The sequence below is a fragment of the Emericellopsis cladophorae genome (assembly GCF_022114955.1).
Source record: "Emericellopsis cladophorae strain MUM 19.33 chromosome Unknown NODE_3_length_1261782_cov_116_963312, whole genome shotgun sequence".
Classification (NCBI taxonomy): Eukaryota; Fungi; Ascomycota; class Sordariomycetes; order Hypocreales; family Bionectriaceae; genus Emericellopsis; species Emericellopsis cladophorae.
In genome coordinates this window covers 360,319-388,005 of record NW_026250928.1, presented here as the reverse complement: position 1 = coordinate 388,005, position 27,687 = coordinate 360,319, and the positions used below count along the sequence as shown (strand labels likewise).

At 53.7% G+C, this 27,687-nt stretch overlaps 12 protein-coding genes across 12 annotated transcripts; 8 read left to right on the top strand and 4 right to left on the bottom strand.

Annotated features, from left to right (window-relative positions):
* Positions 1 to 845: 845 nt before the first annotated feature.
* On the bottom strand, positions 846 to 3,461 carry J7T54_007910 (Transcriptional adapter 2; the record flags this gene model as incomplete). Its single annotated transcript, XM_051502486.1, has 4 exons — positions 846 to 1,165; positions 1,232 to 1,366; positions 1,878 to 3,318; positions 3,369 to 3,461. The coding sequence occupies 4 exons, from the start codon at positions 3,459 to 3,461 to the stop codon at positions 846 to 848; spliced, it is 1,989 nt and encodes a 662-aa protein (XP_051365673.1).
* A 1,267-nt stretch (positions 3,462 to 4,728) lies between these two features.
* J7T54_007909 (Galactose-1-phosphate uridylyltransferase-like protein) lies at positions 4,729 to 5,786 on the top strand (the record flags this gene model as incomplete). Its single annotated transcript, XM_051502485.1, has 2 exons — positions 4,729 to 4,876; positions 4,924 to 5,786. 2 exons carry the CDS (start codon positions 4,729 to 4,731, stop codon positions 5,784 to 5,786), a joined length of 1,011 nt encoding a protein of 336 aa, XP_051365672.1.
* A 41-nt stretch (positions 5,787 to 5,827) lies between these two features.
* Positions 5,828 to 6,394, bottom strand: J7T54_007908 (putative ERG28-involved in synthesis of ergosterol; the record flags this gene model as incomplete). Its single annotated transcript, XM_051502484.1, has 2 exons — positions 5,828 to 6,277; positions 6,332 to 6,394. The coding sequence occupies 2 exons, from the start codon at positions 6,392 to 6,394 to the stop codon at positions 5,828 to 5,830; spliced, it is 513 nt and encodes a 170-aa protein (XP_051365671.1).
* A 290-nt stretch (positions 6,395 to 6,684) lies between these two features.
* On the top strand, positions 6,685 to 7,741 carry J7T54_007907 (Very-long-chain 3-oxoacyl-CoA reductase-like protein; the record flags this gene model as incomplete). Its single annotated transcript, XM_051502483.1, has 2 exons — positions 6,685 to 6,828; positions 6,881 to 7,741. The coding sequence occupies 2 exons, from the start codon at positions 6,685 to 6,687 to the stop codon at positions 7,739 to 7,741; spliced, it is 1,005 nt and encodes a 334-aa protein (XP_051365670.1).
* Positions 7,742 to 8,309: 568 nt separating this feature from the next.
* On the top strand, positions 8,310 to 12,560 carry J7T54_007906 (nuclear pore complex protein Nup155; the record flags this gene model as incomplete). The annotated part of the gene is made up of 2 exons (XM_051502481.1): positions 8,310 to 11,759; positions 11,814 to 12,560. The coding sequence occupies 2 exons, from the start codon at positions 8,310 to 8,312 to the stop codon at positions 12,558 to 12,560; spliced, it is 4,197 nt and encodes a 1,398-aa protein (XP_051365669.1).
* A 911-nt stretch (positions 12,561 to 13,471) lies between these two features.
* J7T54_007905 (uncharacterized protein) lies at positions 13,472 to 13,918 on the top strand (the record flags this gene model as incomplete). The annotated part of the gene is made up of 1 exon (XM_051502480.1): positions 13,472 to 13,918. One exon carries the CDS (start codon positions 13,472 to 13,474, stop codon positions 13,916 to 13,918), a length of 447 nt encoding a protein of 148 aa, XP_051365668.1.
* A 76-nt stretch (positions 13,919 to 13,994) lies between these two features.
* On the bottom strand, positions 13,995 to 14,634 carry J7T54_007904 (uncharacterized protein; the record flags this gene model as incomplete). Its single annotated transcript, XM_051502479.1, has 3 exons — positions 13,995 to 14,074; positions 14,122 to 14,511; positions 14,562 to 14,634. 3 exons carry the CDS (start codon positions 14,632 to 14,634, stop codon positions 13,995 to 13,997), a joined length of 543 nt encoding a protein of 180 aa, XP_051365667.1.
* A 1,423-nt stretch (positions 14,635 to 16,057) lies between these two features.
* J7T54_007903 (clathrin heavy chain-like protein) lies at positions 16,058 to 20,706 on the top strand (the record flags this gene model as incomplete). The annotated part of the gene is made up of 4 exons (XM_051502478.1): positions 16,058 to 16,144; positions 16,251 to 16,622; positions 16,678 to 20,170; positions 20,525 to 20,706. The coding sequence occupies 4 exons, from the start codon at positions 16,058 to 16,060 to the stop codon at positions 20,704 to 20,706; spliced, it is 4,134 nt and encodes a 1,377-aa protein (XP_051365666.1).
* A 308-nt stretch (positions 20,707 to 21,014) lies between these two features.
* Positions 21,015 to 21,565, top strand: J7T54_007902 (uncharacterized protein; the record flags this gene model as incomplete). The annotated part of the gene is made up of 2 exons (XM_051502477.1): positions 21,015 to 21,226; positions 21,322 to 21,565. 2 exons carry the CDS (start codon positions 21,015 to 21,017, stop codon positions 21,563 to 21,565), a joined length of 456 nt encoding a protein of 151 aa, XP_051365665.1.
* Positions 21,566 to 21,638: 73 nt separating this feature from the next.
* J7T54_007901 (clathrin heavy chain) lies at positions 21,639 to 22,768 on the top strand (the record flags this gene model as incomplete). Its single annotated transcript, XM_051502476.1, has 2 exons — positions 21,639 to 22,367; positions 22,415 to 22,768. 2 exons carry the CDS (start codon positions 21,639 to 21,641, stop codon positions 22,766 to 22,768), a joined length of 1,083 nt encoding a protein of 360 aa, XP_051365664.1.
* A 713-nt stretch (positions 22,769 to 23,481) lies between these two features.
* J7T54_007900 (dipeptidyl-aminopeptidase B-like protein) lies at positions 23,482 to 26,304 on the bottom strand (the record flags this gene model as incomplete). Its single annotated transcript, XM_051502475.1, has 2 exons — positions 23,482 to 23,558; positions 23,619 to 26,304. 2 exons carry the CDS (start codon positions 26,302 to 26,304, stop codon positions 23,482 to 23,484), a joined length of 2,763 nt encoding a protein of 920 aa, XP_051365663.1.
* Positions 26,305 to 27,021: 717 nt separating this feature from the next.
* On the top strand, positions 27,022 to 27,576 carry J7T54_007899 (uncharacterized protein; the record flags this gene model as incomplete). The annotated part of the gene is made up of 2 exons (XM_051502474.1): positions 27,022 to 27,093; positions 27,166 to 27,576. The coding sequence occupies 2 exons, from the start codon at positions 27,022 to 27,024 to the stop codon at positions 27,574 to 27,576; spliced, it is 483 nt and encodes a 160-aa protein (XP_051365662.1).
* Between the last annotated feature and the right edge of the window lie 111 nt (positions 27,577 to 27,687).

Below are 27,687 nucleotides of genomic sequence, written 5' to 3'. Positions count from 1 at the left end.
GTAATAGCCATCCTTCTGATCTCTCAGGCAGGTGGCGCGTACAATAACTACATGCGTAATAAGATGCAGCCAGTTCAACCCAAGGCTTCTAGGTCTTCACAAATGACCCCAACTCCAGAGTGGCGACAATTGTCTACTTGCTGATGGTACAGAGTACTTGTGTTCGTGTTGCGGCATCTGCCCCGCGATGCTGACTGCTAGTGGAGCTCGGCCATCACCCCTCCATTGCTGTCAAGCCAGGGGACAGTAATCAGGTTTCGGAACAGTTGAAAGCTTATCCATTGTAGTTGAAGTTCACAAATAGCCGCTAGCTAATTAAGAAACTCTAGACAAAGTTCTATTAGAGGAACATATCATAAGCGCAGTGTGTGAAAGCAGTCGACGAGTCTTTCTAAGTCTGTCTAGGTAGGGTAGTCGGATGGAAATGTTACAACGCTTTTTGTGCTGAGGAGGCCGGGGATCTAGACTCTTGAACCATCTTCTCAGCCGCTCAATCTTGTGAGCCGACCAAGGCGACGTCTGGAGCTTTGGCGCAGCGGTAGCGCGTGTGATTCCAGCTCGGAACTTCCACAAGGTCATCGGTTCAAATCCGATAAGCTTCATTTTTGTCTTTCGTAGATACTGATAACGGCTCTTGCCTCTGCGCTGTGCTCTCTACTGTACTTTTGCCAAGTGGCTTTAAAGTACCAATGGGCTCTGGTGGTAGACTCAACGGCCTGGGGCGAGGTCATTTCAGGTCTCGTTGTAGATTTTCGAGTGGTTGCATTGTGGCTCTCAAACCAACATATTGTCGCTTTCATACAAACGTGCAAACAGCGCCAACAGCAGCTTAGGGTGACGCATCATTAGTCCTGGCCCCAGAGCTCCTTTCTATACCCTTCCGTCAGCCTCTCGTCCTCGCCAAACAATTCCTGCCACCTAGAGAAGCCTAGGTTGAGGACGAAAACCTCCTGCTCCTCAACGGCCTTGAGTCCAAGGGTCTTGAGCACCTCATCTCTCTCTCGCAAGTACTTCAAGGCAGCCGAGGGACCACGCTGCTGGCTGAGCATGCAGTGAAACACGACAGTCTTCTTGTCCGCCAGACGACGCGCTAGTGTGGGCATTGCCGCATCGAGCGTGCGGGATGGGACATTCAACGAAGACTTGATGTGGCCGCCGAGATAGTCTAGTAAAGGCAGTTAGATCTTGTGAGACAGGATGCAAGTGTTGCTTTGCAATGACGTAGACATACCATCCTCACGCACGTCGACGACGACGAATGTAGGGTCTTGAGCTTCTCGCTCTTCTAGAATCTTCTGGCTTAGCGTCTGCGCATTCATGCGCTTCAACGACGCAATTGAGGCCGTAGCAGGTTGTATGTTGATCGCTGTAGCCATAGTAGATCATATGTTGGTCGCTGAGAAAGAGCGTAGGATTTCTGTTTGCATTCATCCAAAGAAACGGGTGTTGATATCTGAGATGGGATTTGGCTAGCAAGGCGTGAGTGCTGCAACATCAACTTTGTCACAGGCTGTAAGCGAGGGGGACGTATCACGCCGTACAAGATGTGTGTGGCGTCACTGTTTTGCTTGTCACAAACTTGAATACTGACGAGTGGGTCTGCCTTGGCTAGTGCCAGTCCGGTTACAACAGTCTGTCAGAATGCAGGCTGAGCAGTACCTAACAAGCTACATTTGGAGGGTGAACAAGTCATTGATTATAGTCTCATTAGGTTCTCTGCGAGATTCATTCATTCATCATGCGCCTATTGGTATATCGCTTCACCAGTCCGCAAGTCCTTCCATAACGCCAAAATACCGCTGCCACAAGGGTATCCAGAACACATTTCCTCCATTCATACGATACGGCCATCGCAGACATAGCCATCTATGCCTTACCCAACCAGCCTGCGGTGACCAGAAAGTCAAATATGCGCCCACCTTTTTGGGAGTCGAGCCGGCAGATTTCCCTTGCTTGTTTCTTCTTCATTGTTCCGTTCCCTTTGATAGCCTCTGCCAGAATCTGCTGCTTGATCATGATGTACGGCTTGGGAGCTAAGCGCACGATTTCGCAAAGCTTGATCTCTTCCGGCGTCAGGAGGTGAATGTCGGCATTATTGTCCGCATTGAAGGACAAAGGCTGGACGCCAGGTATGGGCTGAGGAAGCTGCTTAGGTCGCGGCGAGCCAACACCGTTTGTGTCACCGTTCGCGCCATTCGCAGCGGGTTTGCTTTCCCCGTTGACCTCGCCGTTCGTTTGGTTCGCAGCTCGTATCGGTAGCTCGGGTGCCACCAGAAGCGCCGCTCCATTAGGCGGATCAGGTGGTGGCGCGTTCTTACTGCGTTGAGCGGTGGTTAGTCGATCTCGGTCCATTGACCCCATAGGTGTGGTCTTTTGTATACGCGCCGCCTTCTCGGTTTCGTACTTCTCTCCGCTCCGAAGATCTCCGATTTTCACACTGCGCCATTCGTGAAGTTGAGCGATGGCTTGGCGCAAGTTCAACTCATCAATCAGTCCTTGATTGAAGTCCTCAAAGTCTTTTCGGTTCATGACGCGCGCAAAGGGCTTTGCTTTTTGCAACAGGTCTCTCTCGTCCTTGGACCGTCTTTTGTCGATCTTTGTGTTCTCTCGATAATCGAGCAGGTTATGCTCAAATATGACCTTCTTGCGATCCACACGCTGGGTCAGTCGACAGTTGTATATCTCCATGACCGTCAGCTTGAGCTCCATCTCCGGCTCGAGCTCTCCTGTCCTCGGATTTACGCCGTCCCCGGGTTCAAACTGCATATGTTGGACAGCTTCCTCCGCGTCGTTCGCATACTCTGTTTCGAATTCAAGACGTCCAGGCATGTACCCTTGAATCTCATGACAGCTAGGTACACTGGCTGTGGGCTTTGTCTTCGGTTGCAATGTTGGCGCGTTCTTAGCTGCCTCTCTGCGCTCTTCTATCCTTCGCTTCTTGCGCGCTTGGAATTCGTCACGAGATATCGCGTCGGCCAGCTCGGAATCGTGGGGGCTGCATCGTTTCGGTAGAGGGAAGGCTGGGGAGCCCACATAGCAGCTCAAATAGTGATCGCGAACTTCATCTTTTTCTCGGAAGCCTCCAATGTGATCCGCAATATCTGCCCATGAGCCCAAACCGTAGGTTTCGGCGCCTTCGATCAACATCAGCTCCTCGTCCGCGCCCCATTCTGGGTCAAATATTGGGAACGAGTTTTGTTCAATGACCCGATACGCATGTGTTTCGGGCACGTGTGAATTCCGCGCCTCGCCTTTGGAGAAGCAAGTGACGCACAGGTCGAAATCGTTGCAGGCAGGGTCGGCGCATCGTATGCGAACCTAAAAGCAATTAGTCTCGTTGGCCGACGGGTCTGTGAAGCGGAACTTACCGTTGAAGTGATATCGGAGGAGCACACATCGCAAACATACTTGACGCCACCTTCACCACCCCTAGTCGCTGTCTTCTTGCGTATCACGCCCATCCTGGAATGCGTCAGCGACAGGCGCCGTGTGGCCCAGCCGCTGGTGGAACAAGCGAAGCAGAGAGCGGCGGTATGCTGATAAAGGAGCGCGAAGTGATCAAAGATAGTATTTCGCTGGGCACATAGTACAATGCAACAAATTTTCGATGATTGCGACTCAGATACGGTTACAAGTCGATGGATGTCGATGACCTGTCGTCGGCTTAGCATCAGATCGTGGAGGTCGCGATGGAGTCGCGAGCTGGGGTTTGTATGCGCTAAGCCGCATTCGATGCTCCCACCAAGCTCGGACCGAGTTGATGACATAATAGGTACAGTCACGTGTTCATTGGTGCCTCGTACTCCAAAGTCCCGCTCGGGAGCCGTGAAGTAGTATTGTAGGAAGGCTGATAGACTTTGGCAATTTCCTTTGCACTTCTGTTGCACGGGTTATTAAAATTATTCGCCTGTTGTTGAGTCAATGAAATCATGTACGTAGTCAAGAACTGGGCACTCTGGCAATGATTGTAAACCCCGCTGGACCACGCAGCGAGGGAAGTTAGGGAAGTCACCGTACGTAGATAGACATCATAGCACTCGCAGGAATCAACAACCAGGTGGACATTGTTTAGCGACCCTATAGTTGGCGCCTGTTGATCGCTTAGAGCGGTCCTAGCAATCCACGGAGCTCAGCATGCGCTGTTTTCCCATAGCGGAAAACGGAAAACGGAAAACGTCTCGAGCCGCCGAACTTGTATCCCCACGGGCACTAGACTATTTGCGCGCTTTCGTCTCCTCGTCTTCGTCGCTGTATTGTGGGCGAAGCTAGGCCGGACAGTCACCAGCTGCTAGTTGCAAAATGGCCACGTCGGGTGCTAAGTAGTCGTAAATTGAAATATCTGGAGTTCCAGGATAGCCGCTCGTGTTGTGGTGATGACTTTGGAGGGGCTGGCTTGATATACCCCTCATGACCCACGACCTGCAACGAACATAAACTCCATCTCGCTCTCGTCTCTGAATTCTCCCAAAGTGATTTCAACGCGAAGATGTCTGCAAAAATTCTGGATGAAATCTCTCACAGGAGGTTCAATCCTCTGACGAACAGTTGGTTACTCGTTTCACCTCACAGAACCAAGCGTCCCTGGCAGTGAGTTCGTTCGACATGTCGAGACCGTCCTGGAGTGCCTAACATCGCCAAAGGGGCCAGCAAGAGGCTGCTGTCGCAAACAAGCTGCCCGATTATGATCCCAAGGTGAGTCATAACCGTCATCGGCTTGCGCCATAGCTAATGTCCCAGTGCTACCTATGCCCTGGCAACCCTCGAGCTGCCGGCGACACCAATCCCAAGTACGAGAACACGTTCGCGTTTGTGAACGATTATAGCGCCGTCAAGGAGCAACAGCCCGAATATGAGCGTACAGAAGGGTCTACTGAAGGTTAGCAGATCACATCATCCAGCTCGGACAGGAAAATGACCCTCCAGATCTCGAGGCCTCACTTCTGAAGGCAGAGGGTGTCAAGGGTGTCTGCTATGTCCTGACATTTTCACCAAAGCATCATCTTACCCTCGCCGACATGTCTGCCAATGAAACACTGCCCGTCATTGACCATTGGACGCGCATTTACGCCAACCATTTGGCTGCGTCCAACCCCCTGAAGGAGCTCGTTGTCAAGGTCAACCTCTCCGTCTCAAAGGAAGATGCGCCTACTCCGAAGGACGAGTATCGGTATATGCAGATCTTCGAAAACAAGGGTGCAGCGATGGGATGCTCCAACCCGCATCCTCACTGCCAAGTTTGGACCACTTCAAGCATGCCGGAAGAACCTGGGAAGGAGATGGTTGCCATGGCCACGTATCGAAAGGAACACGGCGGACGTCACCTTCTGGCCGACTATGTCAAGCTTGAGCTTGCCAAGGCAGAGCGCGTCGTATGGGAGAACGAGACCTTTGTTGTGATCTGCCCTTGGTGGGCTGTCTGGCCGTTCGAAGTCATCATCATCCCGAAGCGTCACGTCCGCTGTCTACTTGATTTCACCGATGCTGAGCGCTTGCATTTCGCTGAGGCGATTCAGGAAGTAACGCGACGATATGACAACCTCTTTGAGTGCAGCTTCCCCTACAGCTCCGGCATCCACCAAGCTCCGCTGAAGGGGACGCAGGAGGAAATTGACAACTCGTATCTCCACATGCACTTCTACCCACCACTGCTGCGTTCCGCAACAGTGAGAAAGTTCTTGGTGGGTTATGAACTGATGGCCGAGCCACAGAGAGATATCACCCCCGAGCAGGCAACGGTGCGGCTTCGCAACTGTGGAGGGGAGCTGTACCGGAAATCCTTATCGTAGGGTGCGATATCAATGTACAGATTTTCCCCCCCTTATCTATACTAATTGAATTGAACATAAGAGTCCCTGACCATGGGCATCCAGATGCAACCCAGAGTCGCGAAGAAGAATGGGAAGAACTGCGGCAGACCAAACGTCATAGTCTTGTAGACAAACATCTCGCTGGAGAAGTGAAGCAACGCGACGGCGTAGGTTGACATGGCGATATTGTAGATTGGTCCGTTGTGCAGGTTGTAGGCTGCGTAGACCCTGATCATACTAGTGAGGAGCGTCCAGATTCCGAAAAGGCGTCCAGCAAGGGGCGTTAGCTGGTCGTTGGCTTTGGAATTTTTGTGGTCAGGGACAAGCTTGTTTGTGGAGTCTTCGGGGTTATAGGTCGAAGATTTCGCGGGAAGATTGGTGTTCCTGACGAATCGGCCGTTGTAAACGCGCCGGGAGAAGTGAAGTGTCGTAAACGCCTGGATCGAATTCCCAATGGAGATGGACCCTAGCTGTAGGACTGTGAGCGGCTGGCAGGGGATTCATGCGCGGTAACTGCCACTTACAAGGATCATGTAATAGGGCAGAACGCCTTCAGCGGCGGGGAGGAAAGCGGCGAGGGACTCCATGCTGCTGCTTGATCGCCTTGGTATTCTCAGTAAAGGTGTGAACGAAAAGGGGAAAGAAATGTACTCTGTAAATCGTCACGGAAGCCAAGCGGGCGGCTCGTGCCTGCACTTGACCAAACTGGGCAATTCGGAGGTGCCAGTTCGCTGACATAATAACCTTAACAATAAACCAAAATGCCAAGGAACTGCTGTGTGGCGCAAAGAAATTGTTGGGACTCTGCTCCAGCTCATTCGCCCGAGACGCAACACCAACCTGGAACATCAACATCCGCCATCTTTCCAAGATCACCATGGACTCTGTGTGTGAACTTCTTCACCGCGTGCCTCAGCCCGTTCAGTGGGGTCTGGCGGGCGTAGGTGTCCTCGCCATCGGCGTGAAGCTTCTCAGCTACCTGCAACTGCTGGCCAATGTATTCATCCTCAGCGGGACCAGTGTATGCTTTCCGAAAGTCCTCCTACCGCTGTCAAATCTCTAATAGCTTGTAGCTTGGAAAGTATGGAAAGCCTGGTACTTGGGCTGTTATCACCGGTGCATCTGATGGACTGGGCAAAGAGTACGCCTACCAGCTAGCTCAGAAAGGGTTCAACCTCATCCTCGTATCGCGAACCCAATCCAAGCTTGAGACGCTTGCGAAGGAGATCGAAGCCAAACACGCCGACAAGAAGGTCCAAACCAAGATCCACGCCATGGACTTTTCTCAAAGTAACAACGCGGACTACGAAGCCTTGGCCAGTCAGATTGAGGGGCTTGACGTCGGCATTTTGATCAACAATGTCGGCCAGAGCCACAGCATCCCTGTGTCTTTCCTGGACACCACACAGGAGGAGATGGAAAGCATCATTAGGATCAACTGTGAAGGAACCCTCAAGGTCACCAAGGTCGTTGCCCCGATCTTGCAGAAGCGTCGCAAGGGTCTTATCCTGACCATGGGATCCACGGCCGGCTGGAGTCCAACTCCCCTCCTTGCCACGTACTCTGGAAGTAAGGCATTCCTTCAATATTGGAGCAGCGCCCTCGCTGCTGAACTTCGCCCTGACAACGTCGATGTTTACCTTGTGGTCAGCCATCTTGTCACGACCGCAATGAGTAAGATCCGCCGTCCTAGCCTGATGATTCCCACAGCGCCCAAATTTGTCCGTTCAGCGCTATCAAAGATCGGGAACGGAGGGTTCCAGAATGCGTCAAACACCTACACCCCTTGGTGGACCCATTCTCTCATGATCTGGACTGTCGAGACGGTTCTAGGCGTCTTCCACCCCACTGTCATCGGCATCAACAGGAAGATGCACGTGGATATCCGCAAGAGAGCCTTGCGCAAACGCGAGCGGGAGGCTAAAAAGCAGTAAAAGCAGCAGTAAGACGTGCTGGCCACGACATGCGTGAGGAGACGGGTGTCCACTACCTAGAATAAATAGATTAGCAAATTGTTTGAACATTGAGTGCCTCACGCAAAGCACCAATTGGCAGATGATACGACCGCTGTGGTTGAAAAGTGAGCTATTGAGCTTTGTATGATGGATGATGATCCAGGTGTGGTTTAGCGCACGCCCAGGCCTGTGTGATGCGCGACGTTGTCCGACCCGCTAAAAAACCAGACCGTGTTGCAAGCACCAGTCAACAACGTCTGGTTCTCTCCAGCCTCTCGAACAGCACGAGCACAACAACGCTCTCCATTCTACGTGCATCACTCATCCACGAGCTTCCGATTAGCTCATCCCCGGCGACACTACGCCAAAGCTGCGAGAATCAGCAGGAGCATCTGCGAATTCTCGTCAACGCAGGCATTCCTCTCGTGCGCGCAAGCTCTCACCTCATCAGCTCTCCGATCCTCATGGGCTCGCTGGGCAGCCATTGCTATACTTGCTGAGAAGCCCGTCACCTTGGAGGAGAGACACGAGGTGTCGAGCAGCTACAATGAGCTTCCAGACGCCCATGCGGCCGGTCCCCGGCGCGTACCTCAACACTCCCGCCCTCGCCTCTCGATTCCAGCCGGGCCCCGATCCCACGCGTCGACAATTGTTCCAGCCCTCGAGGCCCACGATCGACTCTTCTGGGAATTCAGGCGCATCCGCGTCGCCCGGAGCACATATTGGGGCCTCTACTTCAGGTGCTGTCGGTACACCTGTGACTCCATTGGCTCCAAGGCAAGATGCGGTGGCACCTGTTGTCAAGGCAGCTAATGCTGTCGCGGATGCTCTACGATCCGATGAGAACTTCCCAGATTTGGACAACTATATCAGGCAGGGTGTATCATCCGATTACGAACTCTCTGATCCGGACTCCAGCACCAGTCCTTTCCACAAAACCAACATGTACCCGATTCCAGACCAAATCTTCGAGCACTTGAATCGCGGGCAATTGCAAACAACCATGGGCTTGTTCGCCGACATTAACCATGCATGGGTAGTCATCGATAATTCGCTGTTTCTCTGGGACTATACGATACCCAACCCAGAACTCGTTGGCTACGAGGAGCAGTCTCATTCCATCGACGCCGTGGCTCTGGTCGCACCGAAGCCCGGCATTTTCCTCGATTCGATCACACATATTTTGGCAGTTGCAACATCAGCAGACTTGATCCTTCTCGGCGCTTCCGTGTCTGCTACCCCCTCCGGCAACAAATCCGTAGCGCTCTATCAGACAAAGATGAACCTGCCGCTTCGAGGAACGCGCGTGAGCGTCATATCAGGCACGGCAGACGGACGAATCTTCTTCGGTGGAAGTAGCGACGTTGATCTGAACGAGCTTTACTACCAATCGGAGGAGAGGTGGTTTTCGAATCGAGTTGGTAGAATCAACCATACGAACCCCGGATGGTCGTCAGTCGTGTCTTTGAACTCGTCATTGTGGTCGCAAAAGAGCCCAGAAAGCTTGATGGATATTGTCGTCGATGACTCGAGAAAATTGGTGTACACCCTCTCCAGCACCTCGACGATACGAACCTATCACATGGACTCGACCCACAGCTTGAAGAAAGTCATTGAGAAAGAAAGACTCAGTTGTGTGCGCGATATCACACATATGACAAACGATCCCAAGCTGTTCTCCAACAGCATGCAGATTGTTTCAATCAGTCCAATATCAAGGCAAGAGGCTTCGAAACTACATTTGACTGCGCTCACAAACACTGGGTGCCGCCTTTTCCTCAGTGCCACCAATGCCTCCGCATTCTACAGCACTTCGACGAACCTAGCGCCTCAGAGTATGCAAGTCCAGTTCATCAAACTGCCGTGTGAATCGAATGCGAGGTTCACCAACTTGGGCGGTCAGCAGGGCATCGTCCTCAAGCCGAGCAGGAAGGGATCACGTTTCCCACCAGGCTACTTCTTGGACTTTGTCGATAACAACCCGGATCAGAACGATTTGCTGTTCCTCTCTACCCCTGAAACGGGCAAAATCAAGAACCCAGTCTCAGCTGCTTCCACAGTGAAGTACCCTGAGGCTGCCAACTGGTTAGAAATCGGCAGTCGTGTCGAGGCAGTGGGTTTGATCACGAAACCCTTCGCCGCTGCACCACAGCCGCTTGGCTTTGGAAACGAGCTGGCTGTTCAGTTCGACGAAGCTCCAACCGAGTTAGCGGTTCTGACCAACACTGGTATACACATCATCCGCCGCCGGCGATTCGTTGATACATTTGCCGCCAGCATCAGATATGCATCTGGAGAAGAAGGATTCGACAAGATTGCGCGAGGGTTTATCCAGAGCTATGGTCGTGTTGAGACCGTTTCAGCTGCGCTTGCAGTCGCATGCGGTCACGGAGGAGATTCGAGACCAGGCGCGCCACGCACGAGCGATCCAGCCACGGAGGACCGTGCGAAGACCGTTTTTGTCGACTACGGCGGTGGTCCTACTATTACCGAGACAGATGGAGCAACCCTCACGACCGAGTCTGTCAAGCTATCGTCGCGCCACGATGCTCTCGCTCTGTATCTCTCTCGGCTTGTTCGCAAGCTTTGGAGGACTCCTGTCATCACACTCGGGGCCGCAACTACTGGTGGCATTGCTGTCGTCTCCACAATCCCCGTAACCAAGTTGGCCGAGGTGCAAAGCAACATCAACAGACTTCGCACATTCCTACATGAAAACCGTACCTTGATACGGGGACTCTCTGGGCCAGCCGATTTGCAGCGGGTGACTTCACGTCAGGAAGAGGTCGCCCTTCAGGCGGAGCATCAAGCCCTACATGCGCTCCAAAAACTGATGGAGAGCATCTCAGAAGGCATATCCTTTGTTCTTATGCTGTTCGACGAGCGCGTATCCGATATTTACCTCCGTCTGGATGCAACGGCACAAGAGCAATTCAAGGCTTTGACCTTTTCAAAATTGTTTGCCGAAGCTGATGGCAAGGAGTTGGCCAAGATGGTGGTCAAAGCGATCGTCAATCGCAACATTGAGAGCGGCTCAAACGTGGAGACGGTTGCCGATGCTCTGCGTAGAAGGTGCGGCAGCTTCTGCAGCCCAGATGATGTTGTCATCTTCAAGGCACAGGAGCAGCTCAAGCGCGCTTCTGAGCAATCCCTAAGCAACAGTCAGCGAACATTACTGCACGACAGTTTAAGATTCTTTGAGAAGGTCGCCGGCAGTCTCACCTTCACGAACTTGCAAGCAGCTGTCGCGCAATTTGTAGAGCTCAAGTACTACGCTGGGGCTGTTCGGCTCTGCTTATCTGTGGCACGAGAAAAGGATCGCGGCAACATCGCTCTCTCCTGGCTCAACGATGGCAAGCCGCCCAATGATCCTCGCGAGGAGGCTTACAATGAGCGCAAGCGCTGCTATAACACTATCCATGAAGTACTGACCAATCTCGATACCGCGGCCAGTTCTGAGCCGGAAACAGTCGACGGCAAGCTCACGCTGATAGCGACCAAGCGACACGAGGCGTACGGCGTGGTGAATGAATCCGACGATGAAGTCTTTCATTTCGACCTCTACGATTGGTACCTCAGGCAAGGATGGACGCAGCGGATTCTGGACATTGACTCGCCGCATGTTGTCACGTTTTTGCAGCGCCTTGCAAATGAAGATGTGCAGCATGCCGAACTCCTCTGCCGCTTCTACACCAACCGCACGCGCTACTATGAAGCCGCGCGGGTGCAGGTCGGTTTGGCAAATTCTGACTTGGAACTGGGTATCAAAGAACGTATCAGGCTTCTCAGTCTTGCAAAGTCCAATGCTATGGTGTCCACTGTCGGTATTGCTCGCCAGGAGCAGCAACTGCTGACCCACCGAGTCTCAGACCTCCTTGAGGTTGCGAATGTGCAAGACGACCTGCTCGAGCGGATAAAGTCGGATGCGAGAGGCACTGATGAGGTGAGGGCGCAGCTGGCGGCGAGCCTTGACGGCAAGATCCTAGATCTTTCAGATGTAAGCTTTGAGTATAACACTTGAGAATGACGGACCCGAGACTAATAATCCCAGCTTTTCAACGGCTTCGCCGATCCCGGCAACTACTACGACATCTGCCTGCTCATCTACCACCATGCAGATTATCGAAACGGCACAACTATCAACAAAACATGGAGCGACCTGATCGATCAACTGCACACTGAAGTCCTCGAGGCTGAAGAAGCAATCGAAAGCGCCAGAAACGAAGCGACGATGAGTGGCACTGCACCGCCAAATCTACCTCAACCCCCGAAGCCCTATGAGTCCATCTCAGCAAAGATCCAGAACATTGCCCATCATACTTCGCTAGACAGCTTCGTCTTCCCCTTCCACATGCTTCTCCCAAAGCTCGTGCAGTACTCCGTCGCGGAGGGGCAAGACAACCGCATCGGGGCGCACGCCTGCTGGCCGGCCCAGCTGTTCATCAGTCTTGATGTTTCCCACAATAACATTGTTAAAGCCCTTGAGGCTGCGCTCGAGACCCCTGGGGGCAACTACAACCACCAAGGCAGCATCCGCGTTCGTCTTGTCGAACTCATCGTTTACGCAGTAGACGACTGGGTCGCAGATCTCCGACGCCGCGGCGGCTCTAAGCAAGCCGGTACGATAACACAGTCGGTCACGGAACTCCTACAACGGTGCGAGGGACAGCTTACACCGCGGACCAACAACCCAGGTGGCGCAGATATTGCAGATCTCAGGGGCACGTTGAGGACGCTGCTCAGAGAGGTTGGCGCATTGGCGGACAGAGCACCAATGAGCAGCCTGCGGTATTTGTAAGAGCTAGGAGTTGACTCGGCTATTTGGTTTTACATACACACGTTCAGATAGCCTTCATGCGTGTAAGAGCACTGTGGTGGGCATAGGGATTGCAGGCGCCAACGGCAAGATTTACGGATTTCAATATGACTTTTTCGTAATACTGCAGCACTATCCATGCAAAAAGGGAATAAATTGGCTCCAGGAAGTTGGGCATATTGACCTTTTATGTATGTGCCTATGAGAACAGAACTGACGGATGATCAAGAACGGCAATTGGCGTTGACCGCCCTGGTGCCAAGCCTGGCAGAATTGTAGCAGGACCAAGGGGCCACGGACACTCATAGCTTCGCTGGCACAACGCGCCGGTGGGGATGGCTTCCGACTGACTATCGACAATGGCCTGAAATTGATTGTTCTCCGAGAGCGACAGTTCAAACACGATGCTGCAGCCAAGCTTTCTTCTCTTGGGCTCAATAGCGGCAGGGGTTTTGGCGGCCACGCCCCATCCCGACTCCCTACCATCGTACCACTATGGCGCGCCCATCGCCGTGGAATGCATGAACAGAAGCTCGTGAGTCATTGTTCATCCGAGAGTTGCAGAGACGAGAAGCTGAGATGCCAGGGAAACCGGTGAACACCTAGAGGGCGCCGACCACGAGCTTCAATGGATCCCTTTTCCAGTTTGCAAAGAGACCAGCAAACCCCTCGAGTTCCGATACGGCACTGAAGGCGAAGTGAACTGTACGATACCCTTTATTGACGATCCTTTTTTCCATACTCTCGAATTCTATGTGCACAACGACGCGCCACTATCCTGCCGACTCCCCTCGCGACCACCAGCGCACGTCGAGGTCGTAGGCGCAAAGGCTCCCGAGACCGAATACATACCCTTAACCTTCGCCTTGGCCGGGACGCTCCAATCTAGCCACATGCACATCAGCACGCACTTGAATGTCTTGCTACACAGCATGCCGAAACACCATACACACCGCCACGACAGTGGGGTTCTCGACTCTGGTATCGCATACAGCACCAGCCCGCTGAGCCACATGGGAGGCTCGTTTACGCGCAAACTGATCATCGGCGATCCGCTTCCTCTGAGTTTCTCTGTGAGGTGGTTCCCGACGCCGGCGCTGCCAAAGACGGAGGGAAAAGTCGAGTGGCAGGGATTAGGCGGGCACATCTATGCCAGTACGTTCTTCTACAGCCTCGTCTCCTTCATCGCCGGATCTTTAGCAGCTGGCATGTACACACTTGGAGTTGTCCTGCCCAGGCGTCTCAAAGGACGATCAATGGGCGGGGCCACGCCACTGGGCTACGGTATCAGCACCGGGGTAGGCAATGGCTGGGGATATCAGAAACCTCGCACAGACTAGCTAGTCGGTATGCGCATTGTATGGATTTTCGCAGTCCTAGCGGTTACCTCAAAAAGATTTGTACAAGTCGCCCATCTCATTGGTTCTTGGTTCTAGCTTCGGCAACAGCAATTCTGTTCAGAAGTCTCTGGTGCATGTCAAAGGCCATGATGACAGCTAGCCAATGTTAGTTGGGTTGCCTCAACAGAGGATAGAGCACATACGAATGACGGCATATGGGAGGTACTCGCCCCAAAACAGCATGGTTTTCTGGGCTGGAGTGACCATCTCATCACCCAGGGTCAACAGGTAGTAACAGCACGTTGTGCTCCCCATGCCAGTCACACATCCAAACATGAGCCCAGCCAGCTCTTTGGCAGCTTCTGAGGTAGCTCTCCCTCCAGAAAGCTTGTAGACGAGGTACACTGCGAGGGGCAGCTGCACAAGAGCTTCAATGTACAGGAAGGCTTGGAACCAGGGCTCATGAATGTCGTGAGCGAAGAATGGATCGCCAGTAAACGAGATATACGTCGATCGTATAAAGGTAATTGGATGAAGTGGTGCTGTAGGGGCTTCCCAGAGTGACTTGGGGTAAAATGGTACCAGGTCCATTGCTGGCGGGCTTGTTAGTAGTGTGTTTTCCAATAGTGAATTTGTAACTAACCTATCATCCCGAAGAGCTGAGCGCCCACAATAAGGAGATAGGCGCCATCGCACACGGCTGATGATATCACCATTGTTGTTGTTGTGTTGTTTGTGTGCTTGGGATTACGATTCGGCGTGTGATTTGATTCAGTTATTCAGACATGAGAGTCGAAGACGAGCCCCTTTGCCAGCATTTAGACTAGCTACCCTATACCCATGCTACTCCATAATTGCTTTATGAAGCTACCTTCATTTGCGCTGCAGTCTGCACTGTAGCTGCAGTAGGATGAATATTTAGTATATTTACTGTTTCGAGGCGAATAAACAAGCTTTGTCTGTAATTAGTTCAATGTTCATTTACGTCACTGCTCACGCATTGACGTCTGGTACTTCGCCCATGGTTTGTAATCTCCTTCAACATAGAAGACTTGGAAGCCTTTCGTGTAGGTTTTCTACAACGTAAATGTCGAATACCTCGTTCGACATGAATTTACTGTCTGTGTTCTTACCATTCTGCTTCTTGGTCTCAAAATGCTGCATTGCGTTGGAGCTTGGCGAAATAATGTCAAACGCTGGATACCTGTGCCAGGTAGTCGAATCCACGGCAATGGCGTCACATGCCACAGGTCGATCCTCGATGGCAAGCCCCCTGTGTAGCACGCAAGCTGTGAGTGATGGTCAGTTCTATACTTTGGTGAACCTGCTGAAGCCAAACGCAACGTTCGTCCTCGATGAGATAATAGCTAATGCATTGGCTTTAGTAGAGTGCCAACGATCGAGCAACGAGTGGTTCCACGTCTTTGCCCAATCTTAAGCGAATGGATCTCAGCCGGGAACGATAGCCTCCATGACAGCGTGTCTGTACGCGACATCATCCCTTGGCGGACTATCTGTCGCTCCGGGTAGCATCTGGCAGCTGTAATTGGTCTATGCAGCTATTGAGTGAGTCGCTCCTACCCACTCCCCCAAAACGCACGGGCCATGCGAACCGTCAGTGGGCAGGTACATGCTGGCTCCAGGCACCACTTGCGCTGAACTACAGTGGGTTGCGCTTGTTGTGCCTGGCCTGCTACCTTACCACAGCTTTCCACTTTCTTCAACCCGACATCATCACCACCTCTCCTTAATCTCACCATTCACGACCCATCACGACGACGCATTGACTTCCGCGGCCTGCCACCCCGTAGGAACGTCCTCGCTACGATAATATCGACGCGTACTGTCTGTTCTCCCTATTGCTCTTCGTCTAATCTTCGTATTCGATCCTTTGGCCTACTTCTCCTGTCCTCGAGCGGCCGCGGAGTGCCATCGTGTTCTTGCCGCGCGGCGCATGGAAGCTCCCAACAGCTTCAATCACGAGCAACATAACAACGGCGCTGCGCTAGGGCGTAATAGCTTTCATTGAACGAAGCCTGTTGTCTTTTCAGTCAAGGTGACGTTCTAGCTTCTCGTCGCCAGGAGCTTCGGGACCAACACACACACCCTGTGACACCTGACCATCAACACGAGTGCGACATGGCGCCGATGCCAATCAAGTTCCAGGAGCTGGTGCAGCTCACCAGCTCCGGCGTCGAAACTTCGTCCATCACCTTCAATAGCTGCGTGAGTTTCCCTGCTCGTACCCTGATCCGCCCGTACTGTCCGTGCGCTGCGGAGAACCGACGAGATAATGCTGTCAAGGTAGTTGCTAACATTTGTCCCTACCTAGACACTTGAATCCGATCACTACATTTGCATTCGAGAAAAGAAAAGCGAAGATGCTTCCCCCGAGGTGGTCATCGTCGAACTCAAGAATGGCAACAACGTGATGCGACGACCTATCAAGGCTGACAGTGCCATCATGCACTGGGACCGACAAGTCATCGCACTGAAGGCTCAGTCTCGCACACTGCAGATCTTTGACCTGGACAAAAAGCAGAAGCTCAAGTCGAACACCATGAACGAAGACGTCGTGTTCTGGAAATGGATCAGCGAGACCACTCTTGGTCTGATCACGGGCTCAGCCGTGTATCACTGGGACATATACGAACCTGGTCAGGACGCCCCAGTCAAGGTTTTTGAACGCAACCAGAATCTCAATGTTTGTATTCCCCAGTGCGCTAATTGCTGTGGTCGATGAAACTGACCTCCGCCAGGGATGCCAAATTATCAACTACCGGGTCAACACTGACGGGAAGTGGATGGTAGTTGTTGGCATTTCCCAGCAACAAGGCCGCATTGTTGGTGCCATGCAACTTTACTCGAAGGATCGCGGTATTAGCCAGGCTATCGAGGGCCACGCCGCGGCTTTCGGCACCCTGCGACTTGAAGGTGCACCCCAGGACACCAAGCTTTTCACATTTGCTGCACGGACTGCCACCGGCGCCAAGCTCCACATTGTCGAGGTCGATCACCCCGAGTCGAATCCTGTATTCCAGAAGAAGGCGGTCGATATCTTCTTCCCTCAGGAAGCGAACAGCGATTTCCCCGTCGCTTTGCAGGTGTCGCAAAAATACGGTGTGATCTTCATGATCACCAAGTATGGTTTTATTCACATGTACGACTTGGAGACCGGCAGCTGCATCTTCATGAACCGCATCTCCAGCGAGACTATCTTCACTACATGCGCTGACAATGAATCGACTGGTATTGTGGCGATCAACCGCAAGGGCCAAGTTTTGTTCGTCACTGTTGACGAGACAACTGCCATTCCATACTTGCTGCAGAACCCTGCGAATACCGAGATGGCCATCAAGCTGGCGTCGCGCGCAGGTCTCCCGGGCGCCGACGATCTGTACGCCAAGCAATTCGACAACCTGTTCAACGCGGGCAATTATGCTGAGGCTGCCAAGATTGCGGCGAACTCGCCTCGCGGCTTCCTGCGCACTGCCGAAACGATCGAGAAGTTCAAGCGTCTTCCTGTCCAGCCTGGCCAGATGGCATATACTTTGCAATACTTCGGTATGCTTCTGGACAAGGGTTCCCTCAACAAACATGAGACGCTCGAGCTCGCCCAGCCCGTACTTTCGCAGAATCGCAAACATCTGTTGGAGAAATGGCTCAAAGAGGACAAGCTGGACTGCTCCGAGCAGCTCGGTGATTTGGCCCGCCCTTATGACGTGAACATGGCTTTGACAATCTACCTCAAGGCTAACGTTCCCCACAAGGTTGTTGCTGGCTTCGCTGAGACGGGCCAGTTTGACAAGATCCTACCCTACTCTGCCCAAACCGGCTACCAGCCCGACTATGTCCAGCTTTTGCAGCACATTATCCGCGTCAACCCCGAGAAGGGAGCGGAATTCGCAACGGCTCTCGCCAACAGCGAGCAGGGTCCCCTCGTCGACTTTGAGCGCGTTTGCGATATCTTCCAATCTCAGGGCATGATCCAACAGGCGACTGCTTTCTTGCTCGATGCACTCAAGGACAACAAGCCCGAACACGCTCGTCTCCAGACACGCCTGCTGGAGATGAACTTGATGCACGCTCCTCAAGTTGCTGAGGCTATCCTTGGCAATGAGATGTTCACCCATTTCGACAAGGCCCGCATCGCTCACCTGTGCGAGCAAGCCGGTCTTGCGCAGAAGGCTTTGGAGCTTTATGAGGACCCCGAAGCTATCAAGCGTGTAGTGGTTAACATTCCTGGCAATGCCAACTTCAATCCTGAGTGGCTCACCAACTTCTTCGGAAAGCTGTCCGTCGAGCAGTCTTTCGACTGCCTCGATGCGATGATGAAGCACAACATCCGCCAGAACCTCCAGTCGGTGGTGACCATCGCCACCAAGTATTCTGACCTTCTGGGCCCCACCCGCATCATTGACCTGTTCGAGAAGTACAAGACCAGCGAAGGACTGTTCTACTACCTTGGCAGTGTCGTCAACGTTTCAGAGGACCCGGATGTGCACTTCAAGTACATCGAGGCAGCCACCAAGATGGGCCAGTTCAACGAAGTTGAACGTATCTGCCGTGACAGCACCTCCTACAACCCCGAGAAGGTCAAGAATTTCTTGAAGGAAGCCCGCCTCCCTGAACAGCTGCCTCTTATCATTGTCTGCGACCGTTTCAACTTTGTCCATGACCTGATCTTGTTCCTCTACCAGAACCAGCAGTTCCAGGCCATCGAGTCCTATGTCCAGCGCGTCAACCCTGGCAGGACCCCAGCCGTTGTTGGTGGCCTTCTCGACGTCGACTGCGATGAGAACATCATCAAGCAGCTTTTGACCACGGTCAACGCCGCTTCGATTAGCATTGATGACCTTGTTGCCGAGGTAGAGTCTCGCAACCGTTTGAAGCTTCTTCTACCATTCCTCGAGGCAACTCTACAAGCCGGCAACCAGCAGCAGGCAGTCTACAACGCTCTCGCCAAGATTTACATTGACTCCAACAACAACCCCGAGATGTTCTTGAAGGAGAATGATCAGTACGATACCCTGACTGTGGGTAAATACTGCGAGAAGCGGGACCCCAACCTCGCGTACATTGCCTACTCGAAAGGCCAGAATGACCTGGAACTCGTCAACATTACCAACGAGAACTCCATGTACCGCGCACAGGCTCGTTACTTGCTCGAGCGCTCTGATGCTGAGCTCTGGCGTTTTGTTCTCAGCGAGAACAACATTCATCGCCGCTCTGTGGTTGACCAGGTCACTGTGACTGCCGTCCCTGAGTCGACTGACCCTGCCAAGGTCTCTGTTGCCGTATCCGCCCTGCTTGAGAACGACATGCCACTGGAGCTCATCGAACTGCTGGAGAAGATCGTCTTGGAGCCATCTCCATTCAGCGACAACCAGAACTTGCAGAACCTGCTCATGTTCACGGCAGCCAAGGCTGACAAGGCCCGGGTCATGGACTACATCCACAAGCTGGATGGATACAATGCTGACGACATCGCTACCTCGTGTATCGAAGTGGGGTTGCATGAGGAGGCATTTGAAATTTACAAGAAGGCCGATAACAAGGCCGCTGCTGTTGATGTTTTGGTTGAGCACGTGGTCAGCATTGACCGTGCTCAGGCTTTTGCTGAAGAGGTTGACTTGCCTGAAGTATGGAGCAAGGTCGCCAAGGCTCAGCTCGACGGCCTCCGCGTTTCCGACGCCATTGAATCGTACATCAAGGCGGAGGACCCTAAGAACTACGAAGAGGTCATCGAGATTGCCACCCATGCAGGCAAGAATGAAGACCTCGTCAAGTACTTGCGAATGGCTCGCAAAACCCTGAGGGAACCCGCGATCGATACCGCCCTCGCCTTCTGCTTCGCTCGCCTTGACCAACTTCCTGAGCTTGAGGACTTCCTGCGTGCGACCAACGTTGCTAACGTCGAGGAGTCTGGTGACAAGGCGTACGAGGAAGGCTTCTATGAGGCTTCCAAGATCTTCTTCACGAGCATTTCGAACTGGGCTAAACTTGCTACCACTCTTGTGCAATTGGGCGACCACCAGGCTGCGGTTGACTGCGCACGCAAAGCCAACAACATCAAGGTTTGGAAGCAGGTCCACGAGGCTTGCTTAGAAAAGAAGGAGTTCCGCCTGGCGCAGATCTGCGGTCTCAACCTCATCGTGGACGCTGAGCAATTGCAAGAACTCGTCAAGCAGTATGAGCGCAATGGCTACTTTGACGAGCTGATTAGCTTGTTGGAGCAGGGCCTTGGTCTCGGTAAGTGCTAATAATGTCTCTTTACTCTTTTTATTTTGGTTACTACCGGCGGTCCTACTTCCGATTGGATAGCGAGTTGCATCCATCCCCATCACCCATCATGGCAAGCAAGAAGGAGCGAGCTGCTCCCCAAGGCTTGCTCATTTGATTGACGATCAGAGTTGATCAGCTCTTTTTCTCTCTATGTCTGCCTCGTTGCTTCGATCACAGATTTCAAAGAATTGCTGCCTCTCTTATCTGTGTTGTCTGCACCTATCTCGCAATCACCACCGCCACCATCACATCATCTCGGCATCATGGAGAACGTCCATGAGTTCTGGCTCTGTGCGTGCTGGTCCCTGCTGTCCCTGGCAGTAAGCGGCTGCGTCAATCCGTCACTGGAGCTCATATTCCCCTCTGATGAAGCCATGACCTCCCTCCTCTCCTTGATCACCTTCGCGCCTGGCATTCGAGAGGCTCTTCAGGCAGTGAACCCTCCCGGAACAGCTGCATTTAGGGCTCTTCCGACAGTGTCCGGAAGTGATGAGAAGATCTAGGCGATGTATCTCATTCTTCTCGAGAAATCCGGATCTCGGCCCAGGATTTACATCGGCTCTGGCACCAATGCGGCCTTAGGAGTTTGGTCTCGGCTTCGCGATTACATCAGCGGACACTGCGTTCCACAAAGGATCATTGCTGCTCAAGCTGAGGGCTTCACGATCAGGCATCAGGGGCTGCTTTGCTCGACTCCAATTCCGCCTCCAGCAAGTCGATTAGCGATGCGGGGTCTATTGATCATCCTCGAGACAGTCTTCGCTTTTGCACTCTGGGCAATGAGCAGTAAACCAAAAGCTAGCCTAACATCATGGCTTGGGCGGTTGAGGACTTGGAGTACGACGGCCTTTGCACCCATTCTCCTCTGATTGATGGGATCGCTGGCGAGGAGGACGGACTGAGCCCTGAGCAGCTCGCCCTGAAGCAGGTGGAAATGGAGGCGCGACGTGACGCTTCAGAAGCCGCTTCACAGCAAAAGTACTCGGCCAAGACGTTATCAACCAAGTGGATGCGCGATCGCAAGTACGCCTGGCGACCAGCAAGCGCTCTCGTCAGAACACGATCGCAGCAAGGATGTTCTGGTGTGCAACGTGCCAGCAGGGCTTTGCCTCCAAAAGTGCGCTCGAAACGCACAATGCTCGCGACATCCACCTCTCGAAGCTCCCTGGCTATATCAAGCCAGCAAAGATCCTGAAGCATCCCGCTCAAAAGGCCCGCGATGATGCCATGAAGGCATCAAAAAAGTACCATTGTGCTACATGCAATGCCAGCTTCCCTACTCCCTCCGGCCTTGCCACGTATAACAATGGTCGGAACCACAAGCTTGCGCTGGTTCGGGCGTCGTCCTTGGACGACGTCTAAATTACCCCATCGCCGTCTTTTCGGTGCTTTTTGAGGCTCAGTTCACTAACTAATACCATCAGAAACCGCCCACATGGGTTTATTCACATCCTTAGGCGTTGCTCTTTCGAAATATCACCCTGAGAAGCTCATGGAGCACATCAAGATTTTCTGGTCGCGCATGAACATGCCCAAGATGATTCGTGCCTGCGAGGAAGCCAACCTGTGGCCCGAGTTGGTCTTCTGCTACTATCACTACGACGAGTTTGACAATGCTGCTCTTGCGGTTATTGAGCGCCCGGAGAATTCCTGGGATCATCAGCAATTCAAGGAAATCGTGGTGAAAGTGGCCAATTTGGAGATCTACTACCGCGCCATCAAGTTTTACGTGGAGCAGCACCCCTCGCTACTCACTGACTTGCTTGCTGCTTTGACGGCTCGCATTGACGTCAACCGTGTCGTCAAGATCTTCCAGAAGAACGACGACCTACCGCTCATCAAGTCTTTCCTGTTGAACGTTCAGTCGCAGAACAAGCGGGTGGTCAATGAGGCTGTCAACGATCTTCTCATCGAAGAGGAGGACTACAAGACCCTCCGTGACTCGGTACAGAACTTTGACAATTACGATGCCGTAGCTCTTGCTGGTCGCTTGGAGAAGCATGACCTCATTTTCTTCCGCCAGATTGCGGCGAACATCTATCGCAAGAACAAGCGCTGGGAGAAGTCGATCGCTCTTTCGAAGCAGGACAAGTTGTATAAGGATGCAATTGAGACTGCCGCAATGTCGAGCAAGAACGACGTTGTGGACGACCTGTTGCGCTACGTGAGTGAATATCTACTATCTTCAAAGTCAACCACTAACCTTCGCAGTTCGTTGACATTGGTCACCGCGAGTGCTACACTGGCATGCTATACGCTTGCAATGAGCTTATCCGCCCGGATCTTGTTCTGGAGCTGTCCTGGCGCCATGGGTTGAACGACTTTTCCATGCCGTACATGATCAACATGCTAGCCCAGCAAACCAAGGAGCTTGCCCTGCTCAAGGCTGACAACGAGGCCCGCAAAAACAAAGAGAAGGAGCAAGAGAAGACCGAGGACAACACCCCCATCCTGGGTGGTGGTCGCCTCATGATCACAGCTGGCCCGGGCGGCGCGCCGTCACCTGCACCCTACGGTCAACAGCCCAACGGATTTGCACCGCAGCCTACAGGCTACGGCTACTAGATCACGTGGAAGAGGGGTTGGCACGATCACTCAGCGTGATGCCTTGAAGAGTCGATACGGCTTCCTGTTTGTACCATATCTGCGCTGCTCGGCAGTAGGCCGACGCGAGACGGGCATGGCGTGGTCAAACTGGCCTTGGTGCACTAGAATACACGAGTGTCTGGCGCCAGGTGGTGGACGACGCCGGCGTCTTTTGGATCTGGTGGGGAAAATGGTTTCATTTGTCCTTTGTCTTACGAGCGTTCGAGGAAAGACGAGACCTTCGAGACGGGTACAGTTTCGAATGGGAGGTGGAAGCGTGTGCGCGAGGCGGTCAATCGTTATCCTGTATGTATGTGTATTATAAGGTAGTACATCGGTTCGTATCCAAAGAGGCCCATTGGGTGCACCAAGTTACAGCAAGTGATCAGATGCCATACTCCATTCCTTGCTCCAGAAAAGTCGCGCCTTGCAGATGATGTAACGTGCTTACTCGACAAAGTCGCTAGCGCTAGACTAGTGTGTCTAGCTAGACAATAACCCTGTTAGGAGTGGCGCCAATATTCAGTAAGAATTGTAGCCTGTGAGCGGTGTAAAGCCCAATGGCCGCATATGGCCGTCAAGATGTTCGCACCTTATAAGGTATAGGGCGTATATCCAGCATGAAACCATAGGCGGCTAGATTTTGTTCACCCACGGTAGCGACTTTGTCGAGTGAGTACGGTATGTTTGTGTTATTTATCAATGGGCTTGGGATTCTTGATGGTCAACCATTCACCGTTGAATGCATTGATGAGCCAGTTTGTGATTTCTAGGGGGGGCGGTTTGGTTAATTCAGTGCAAAACAGCGTGGGATGGGACAATTACTCACTATCGAACACAATCCTGTTGGCCTGATGGAAGTAAATGCCGTGATCACTATCAGGGAAGACATGCACGTCGTAGTTCTCTACGCCCGCGAGATCGAGGGCGTCCAGGAGGGTCAGACTGTTCTGGAAGTGGACGTTGTCGTCGGCGACGCCGTGCATCAAGAGGAAGCGAACATTCTCCCCCAGAGCAGTGGCGTTGTGGACACTTGATTCGTCGTAGCCGTCCTTATTGTCCTTGGGGAGGCGCATGTATCGCTCCGCGTACACGCTGTCGTAGAATCGCCAGTCTGTGACGGGAGCGACGGCGACGCCGTACGCGTACGTCTGTCCGGCGTCCTGCTCGAGGGTCTTGAGGGTGGTGAAGCCGCCGTAGGACCAGCCCCAGATGGCCAGACGGGTCTCGTCGACGTGGGGGAGCGACGCGAAGTGTTGGGCGGCTGCGATGTGGTCCTCGGCTTCCAGCACGCCTAGCTGGCCGCGGACCCCGACGCGGTGATCACGGCCCTTGAAGCCTGTGCCGCGAGGGTCGACAGTGACGACAATGTAGCCGAGAGAGGAGGCGACGTAGGATTGAAAGTCGACGCGGAATTTTTTGGTCACCTGCTGCGACCCGGGACCGGAGTACTGCTGGAAGAGGATGGGGTAGGATTTGGAAGGGTTGAAGTGCGGTGGGCGACGTTCGAGGTAGTTGACACTGATGCCGTGCGGCAAATCCAGCGTGCCGTAGGAGAGGACCGGGAGGGCGTGGCGGCGGGCTTGGTCGGCGAGATTTCTGTTCTCTTCAATTGTGCGCTCGTAGGGCCCCTGATCTTTTGGCAATGACGGGGTGGTGATGATCTTCTGGTAGGGCGTTTTCGGACCGTGGTACGTCAGCAGTGTGTAGCCCGACTCTGTTGAAAAGTATGCGTCGTAGTAGGCCTCAGTCTTGGGGTCGGTGAGACACTCGAGGTTGGACCCATCGAGCAGGGAGACGGAGTATACGTGTCGCTGAATGGAAGACTCCTTGGCGGCCTTGAAGTAGACGAGGTTGTTAACCAGGTCGACGGAAGATGGCGCGTCTTCCACCTCCCATTGGCCAGACGTGAGCATGATGGGATCAGGGTTGTTAAGGGGTGTGAAGTACGCAATGTGATCGTATCCGTCGTGGATGACAGAGTCCACGTAGCCATCGTGCTCACGCCCATTCTTGCCATCGGCAGGCACGTACGCTAGATGATGCGATAGCTCGAACCAGCCACCATCCTCCTTGCCAACATCACGCTCGCGAACAATGTGCGCTTTCCGCTCCCCAACATCCACCAAGACGACCTTTAGAACGTCACTGATGCGATTCGTCTGCTTGATGATGGCCTTGTCGTTCCCGGCCCAGACGAGGTGGTTGACTACGCGGTCATCATCGGGAAATTGCTTGTCAGCGTCGACGCTGAAGACCTCGTCCTTGTCGACGTTGTAGTAGCGGACTTGGACAACGGGGTTGTGCGCACCAGCCTTGGGGTACTTGATCTGGCGAACCTCGGGATAGCGCTCCTCGCCCTCCGGGGGCTCAGTGCCACTGGGTCGCGACAGGAAGTACTGCACGGGATACTCGGGGACGCCCGTCTCGTTTGTCTGGAGAAAGGCGAGGTGGCCTCCGTCGGCAGACCACCAGGTGGCGATGCGCTCATGAAGCACCTCCTCCTCGTACACCCAGTCCGGCACACCGTTGAAGTATTCCGCACCGCCGTTGTGGGTGACCTGTGTGACCTTGTTCTCCTTCCTACCGTCCTGGAGATGACGGATGTACAGATTGTTGTCATCGCGGGTGAAGGCAATGGCATCGCTCTGTGGGTTCCACTGCGCGAGCTGAACGCGCGCCTGGGCGTCGAGGGGCACCAGAGGTTCGACCTTCTGCGACGCGACATCGAGGATGAAGTACGTCGCCATGAATGAATGGCGCCAGTTCTTCTCCTTGTTCACGCCCAGAAGGACTCTTTTCAAATCGGGACTAGGCTTGGTCCAGGCAGGACGGAATGTCTCGTCGCCGAACTGGAAAGACGCCTCTTTCATGAGTGTCCGAGATGCAGGAATATCCTCCCCGCGCTTGTCCTTGTCTTCGTCTTGGGAGCGCACATGCTCAACGACAAGAAAGTCCTTGCCGGCAGTGCCCTGCTCCACGTATAGACCGTCCTGGCCCTCGGGGTTGGCGATCCAGCTGATGCTGTGCTGTTTCGCGTTCCAGAAGCCTCCCAGCACCTGATCCAAAGTCACCGACTTGCCCGACCCACGGGAACTCGCGTCGGGGTCGTGGTCCACGTCGCTCAAGTGTTTGTAGGACCCTTTCGCGACAAAGACAGCTAGAGAGACGAACCAGCCCAGACAGAAGACGACGAAAGCCGCGATGAGGATGCGTCGCATCTTCTTGTCCATGGGCTGGCGCCGGGCCCTCTGCAGCTGAGACGCACCATTACCGTCGTCTCCCAGGAAGGGGCCTGTTTCGAGGTCCTCGGCCGGCTCCCTCAGCGGATCTTGATCGTCGAGGTCATCGTAGCCAGCGTCATGGCCATGGCCTTTCTCATCCTTCTCGGGGTGTGCCTGCTTCTCGTTGCGTTCTTGTATCCGTTCGAAGACGAGACTGGTGGTCGACGCGGAGGACAGGGATTCGTGCGACGCGCGAGGCTTCGCGGTATCGACGTCTGCGACAGGCGGCATCGTTGGAGATGCGATGTTTGCTGCTGCTGCGTACCGGATTCGATGGGCTGCGTTTCGCGATTTAATTAGGGACAAGATCAGCGGGGCGTCAGTAAAGGCATCTTGAACAGAACATTAGACTAGGTCGATTGTCCAATTCAGCTTGGAGATGGCTCTGTTAACCTTCGAAGCTTTGACGACTTATTGAGGCAGTCGATAGCTTGGTGTGGCGCCCATTGACGTGCGAGCAACCGAAGGCGTCACGTTGAGCCAAGGCTCGGCTGGGCTGGGCCTTTTGGTTTGTCCCCTCCGTGTCCGGGATTGTCACCTGCGTACCCTACAGTAAGTACTCTCAAGACCACCACAGGACTGACCCACCGGTGTGCCTGGGCGTACTTGAGCCGGGCAACTGGAGGGCTGGACGCTAATCACCGGGAGATCGCCGCACTGTAGGGGTTTCACTGGAGCCTGCGCCCACTAGTCCAAGGAAGGTCTATGGGGCGTAGCAGGCTCAGCTAGGCCCACTCGTGATGTCGCGCCGGGCGAATGCGAGGAATACGACGTCCAGTCCTCGACTCTTCGCGTTATTCGCTTGTATCTCTGGCCACGAGACCTCGGAGGGACGAGGTGCTGCGACTGTACTACTTGGTAACTCCGGGTATAAGTAGAAGATGAGGTTCCCCGTTTTCGTAGTCGATCATCAATGTTCAAGCGACTTGTACTTCTGATACGCGCAAGATGGGCCCCACCAAGAACCAGCAACCGCAGGAACATGTGGACGTTCCTCCCACCATTTCTGACCTACACTGCGTGAGCACCCCCAGTGCGCAATATGTACACAAGACGCGTGCGTGCGTGCAGCGCGATACTGATTCCCGACAGTTCACAGAGACCGAGGGCATCGTCACGACGACCATGATGGACCTGCCCGGCTATCGCGTCGTCCGGGTCCTCGGTGCCGTCTATGGCCTCACGGTGCGCTCTCGCAACATTGCGGCTGGCATCGGCATGGTGATCAAGTCCCTGGCGGGCGGCGAGCTTACCTGGTTCACGTCGATGCTGTACAACTGCCGCAACGACTCGCTCAGTCGCTGCGTGGCCGAGACAAAGGCACGTGGCGGCAATGCCATCATCTGCCTGCGCTTCGACACGGCCGATCTGGGCGGCTTCGCACAGTCCTGTGCATACGGCACTGCGTGCATCGTGGAGAAGCTCGAGGGGGGAGATGAGGTGGCTATGCAGCTGCAGAATCACAACCACAGCGCGAGTGCTACTGCATCAGCTGCTCGATAGATGGGTATCTGGATTCTGGAGACGGCTCGATGGGTTTTATTGGGAACGGTCGGGTTTACAACTGATACGTCGATACCACCACCTGCTTGCTTGTAAGCTGTGGCTGCATCA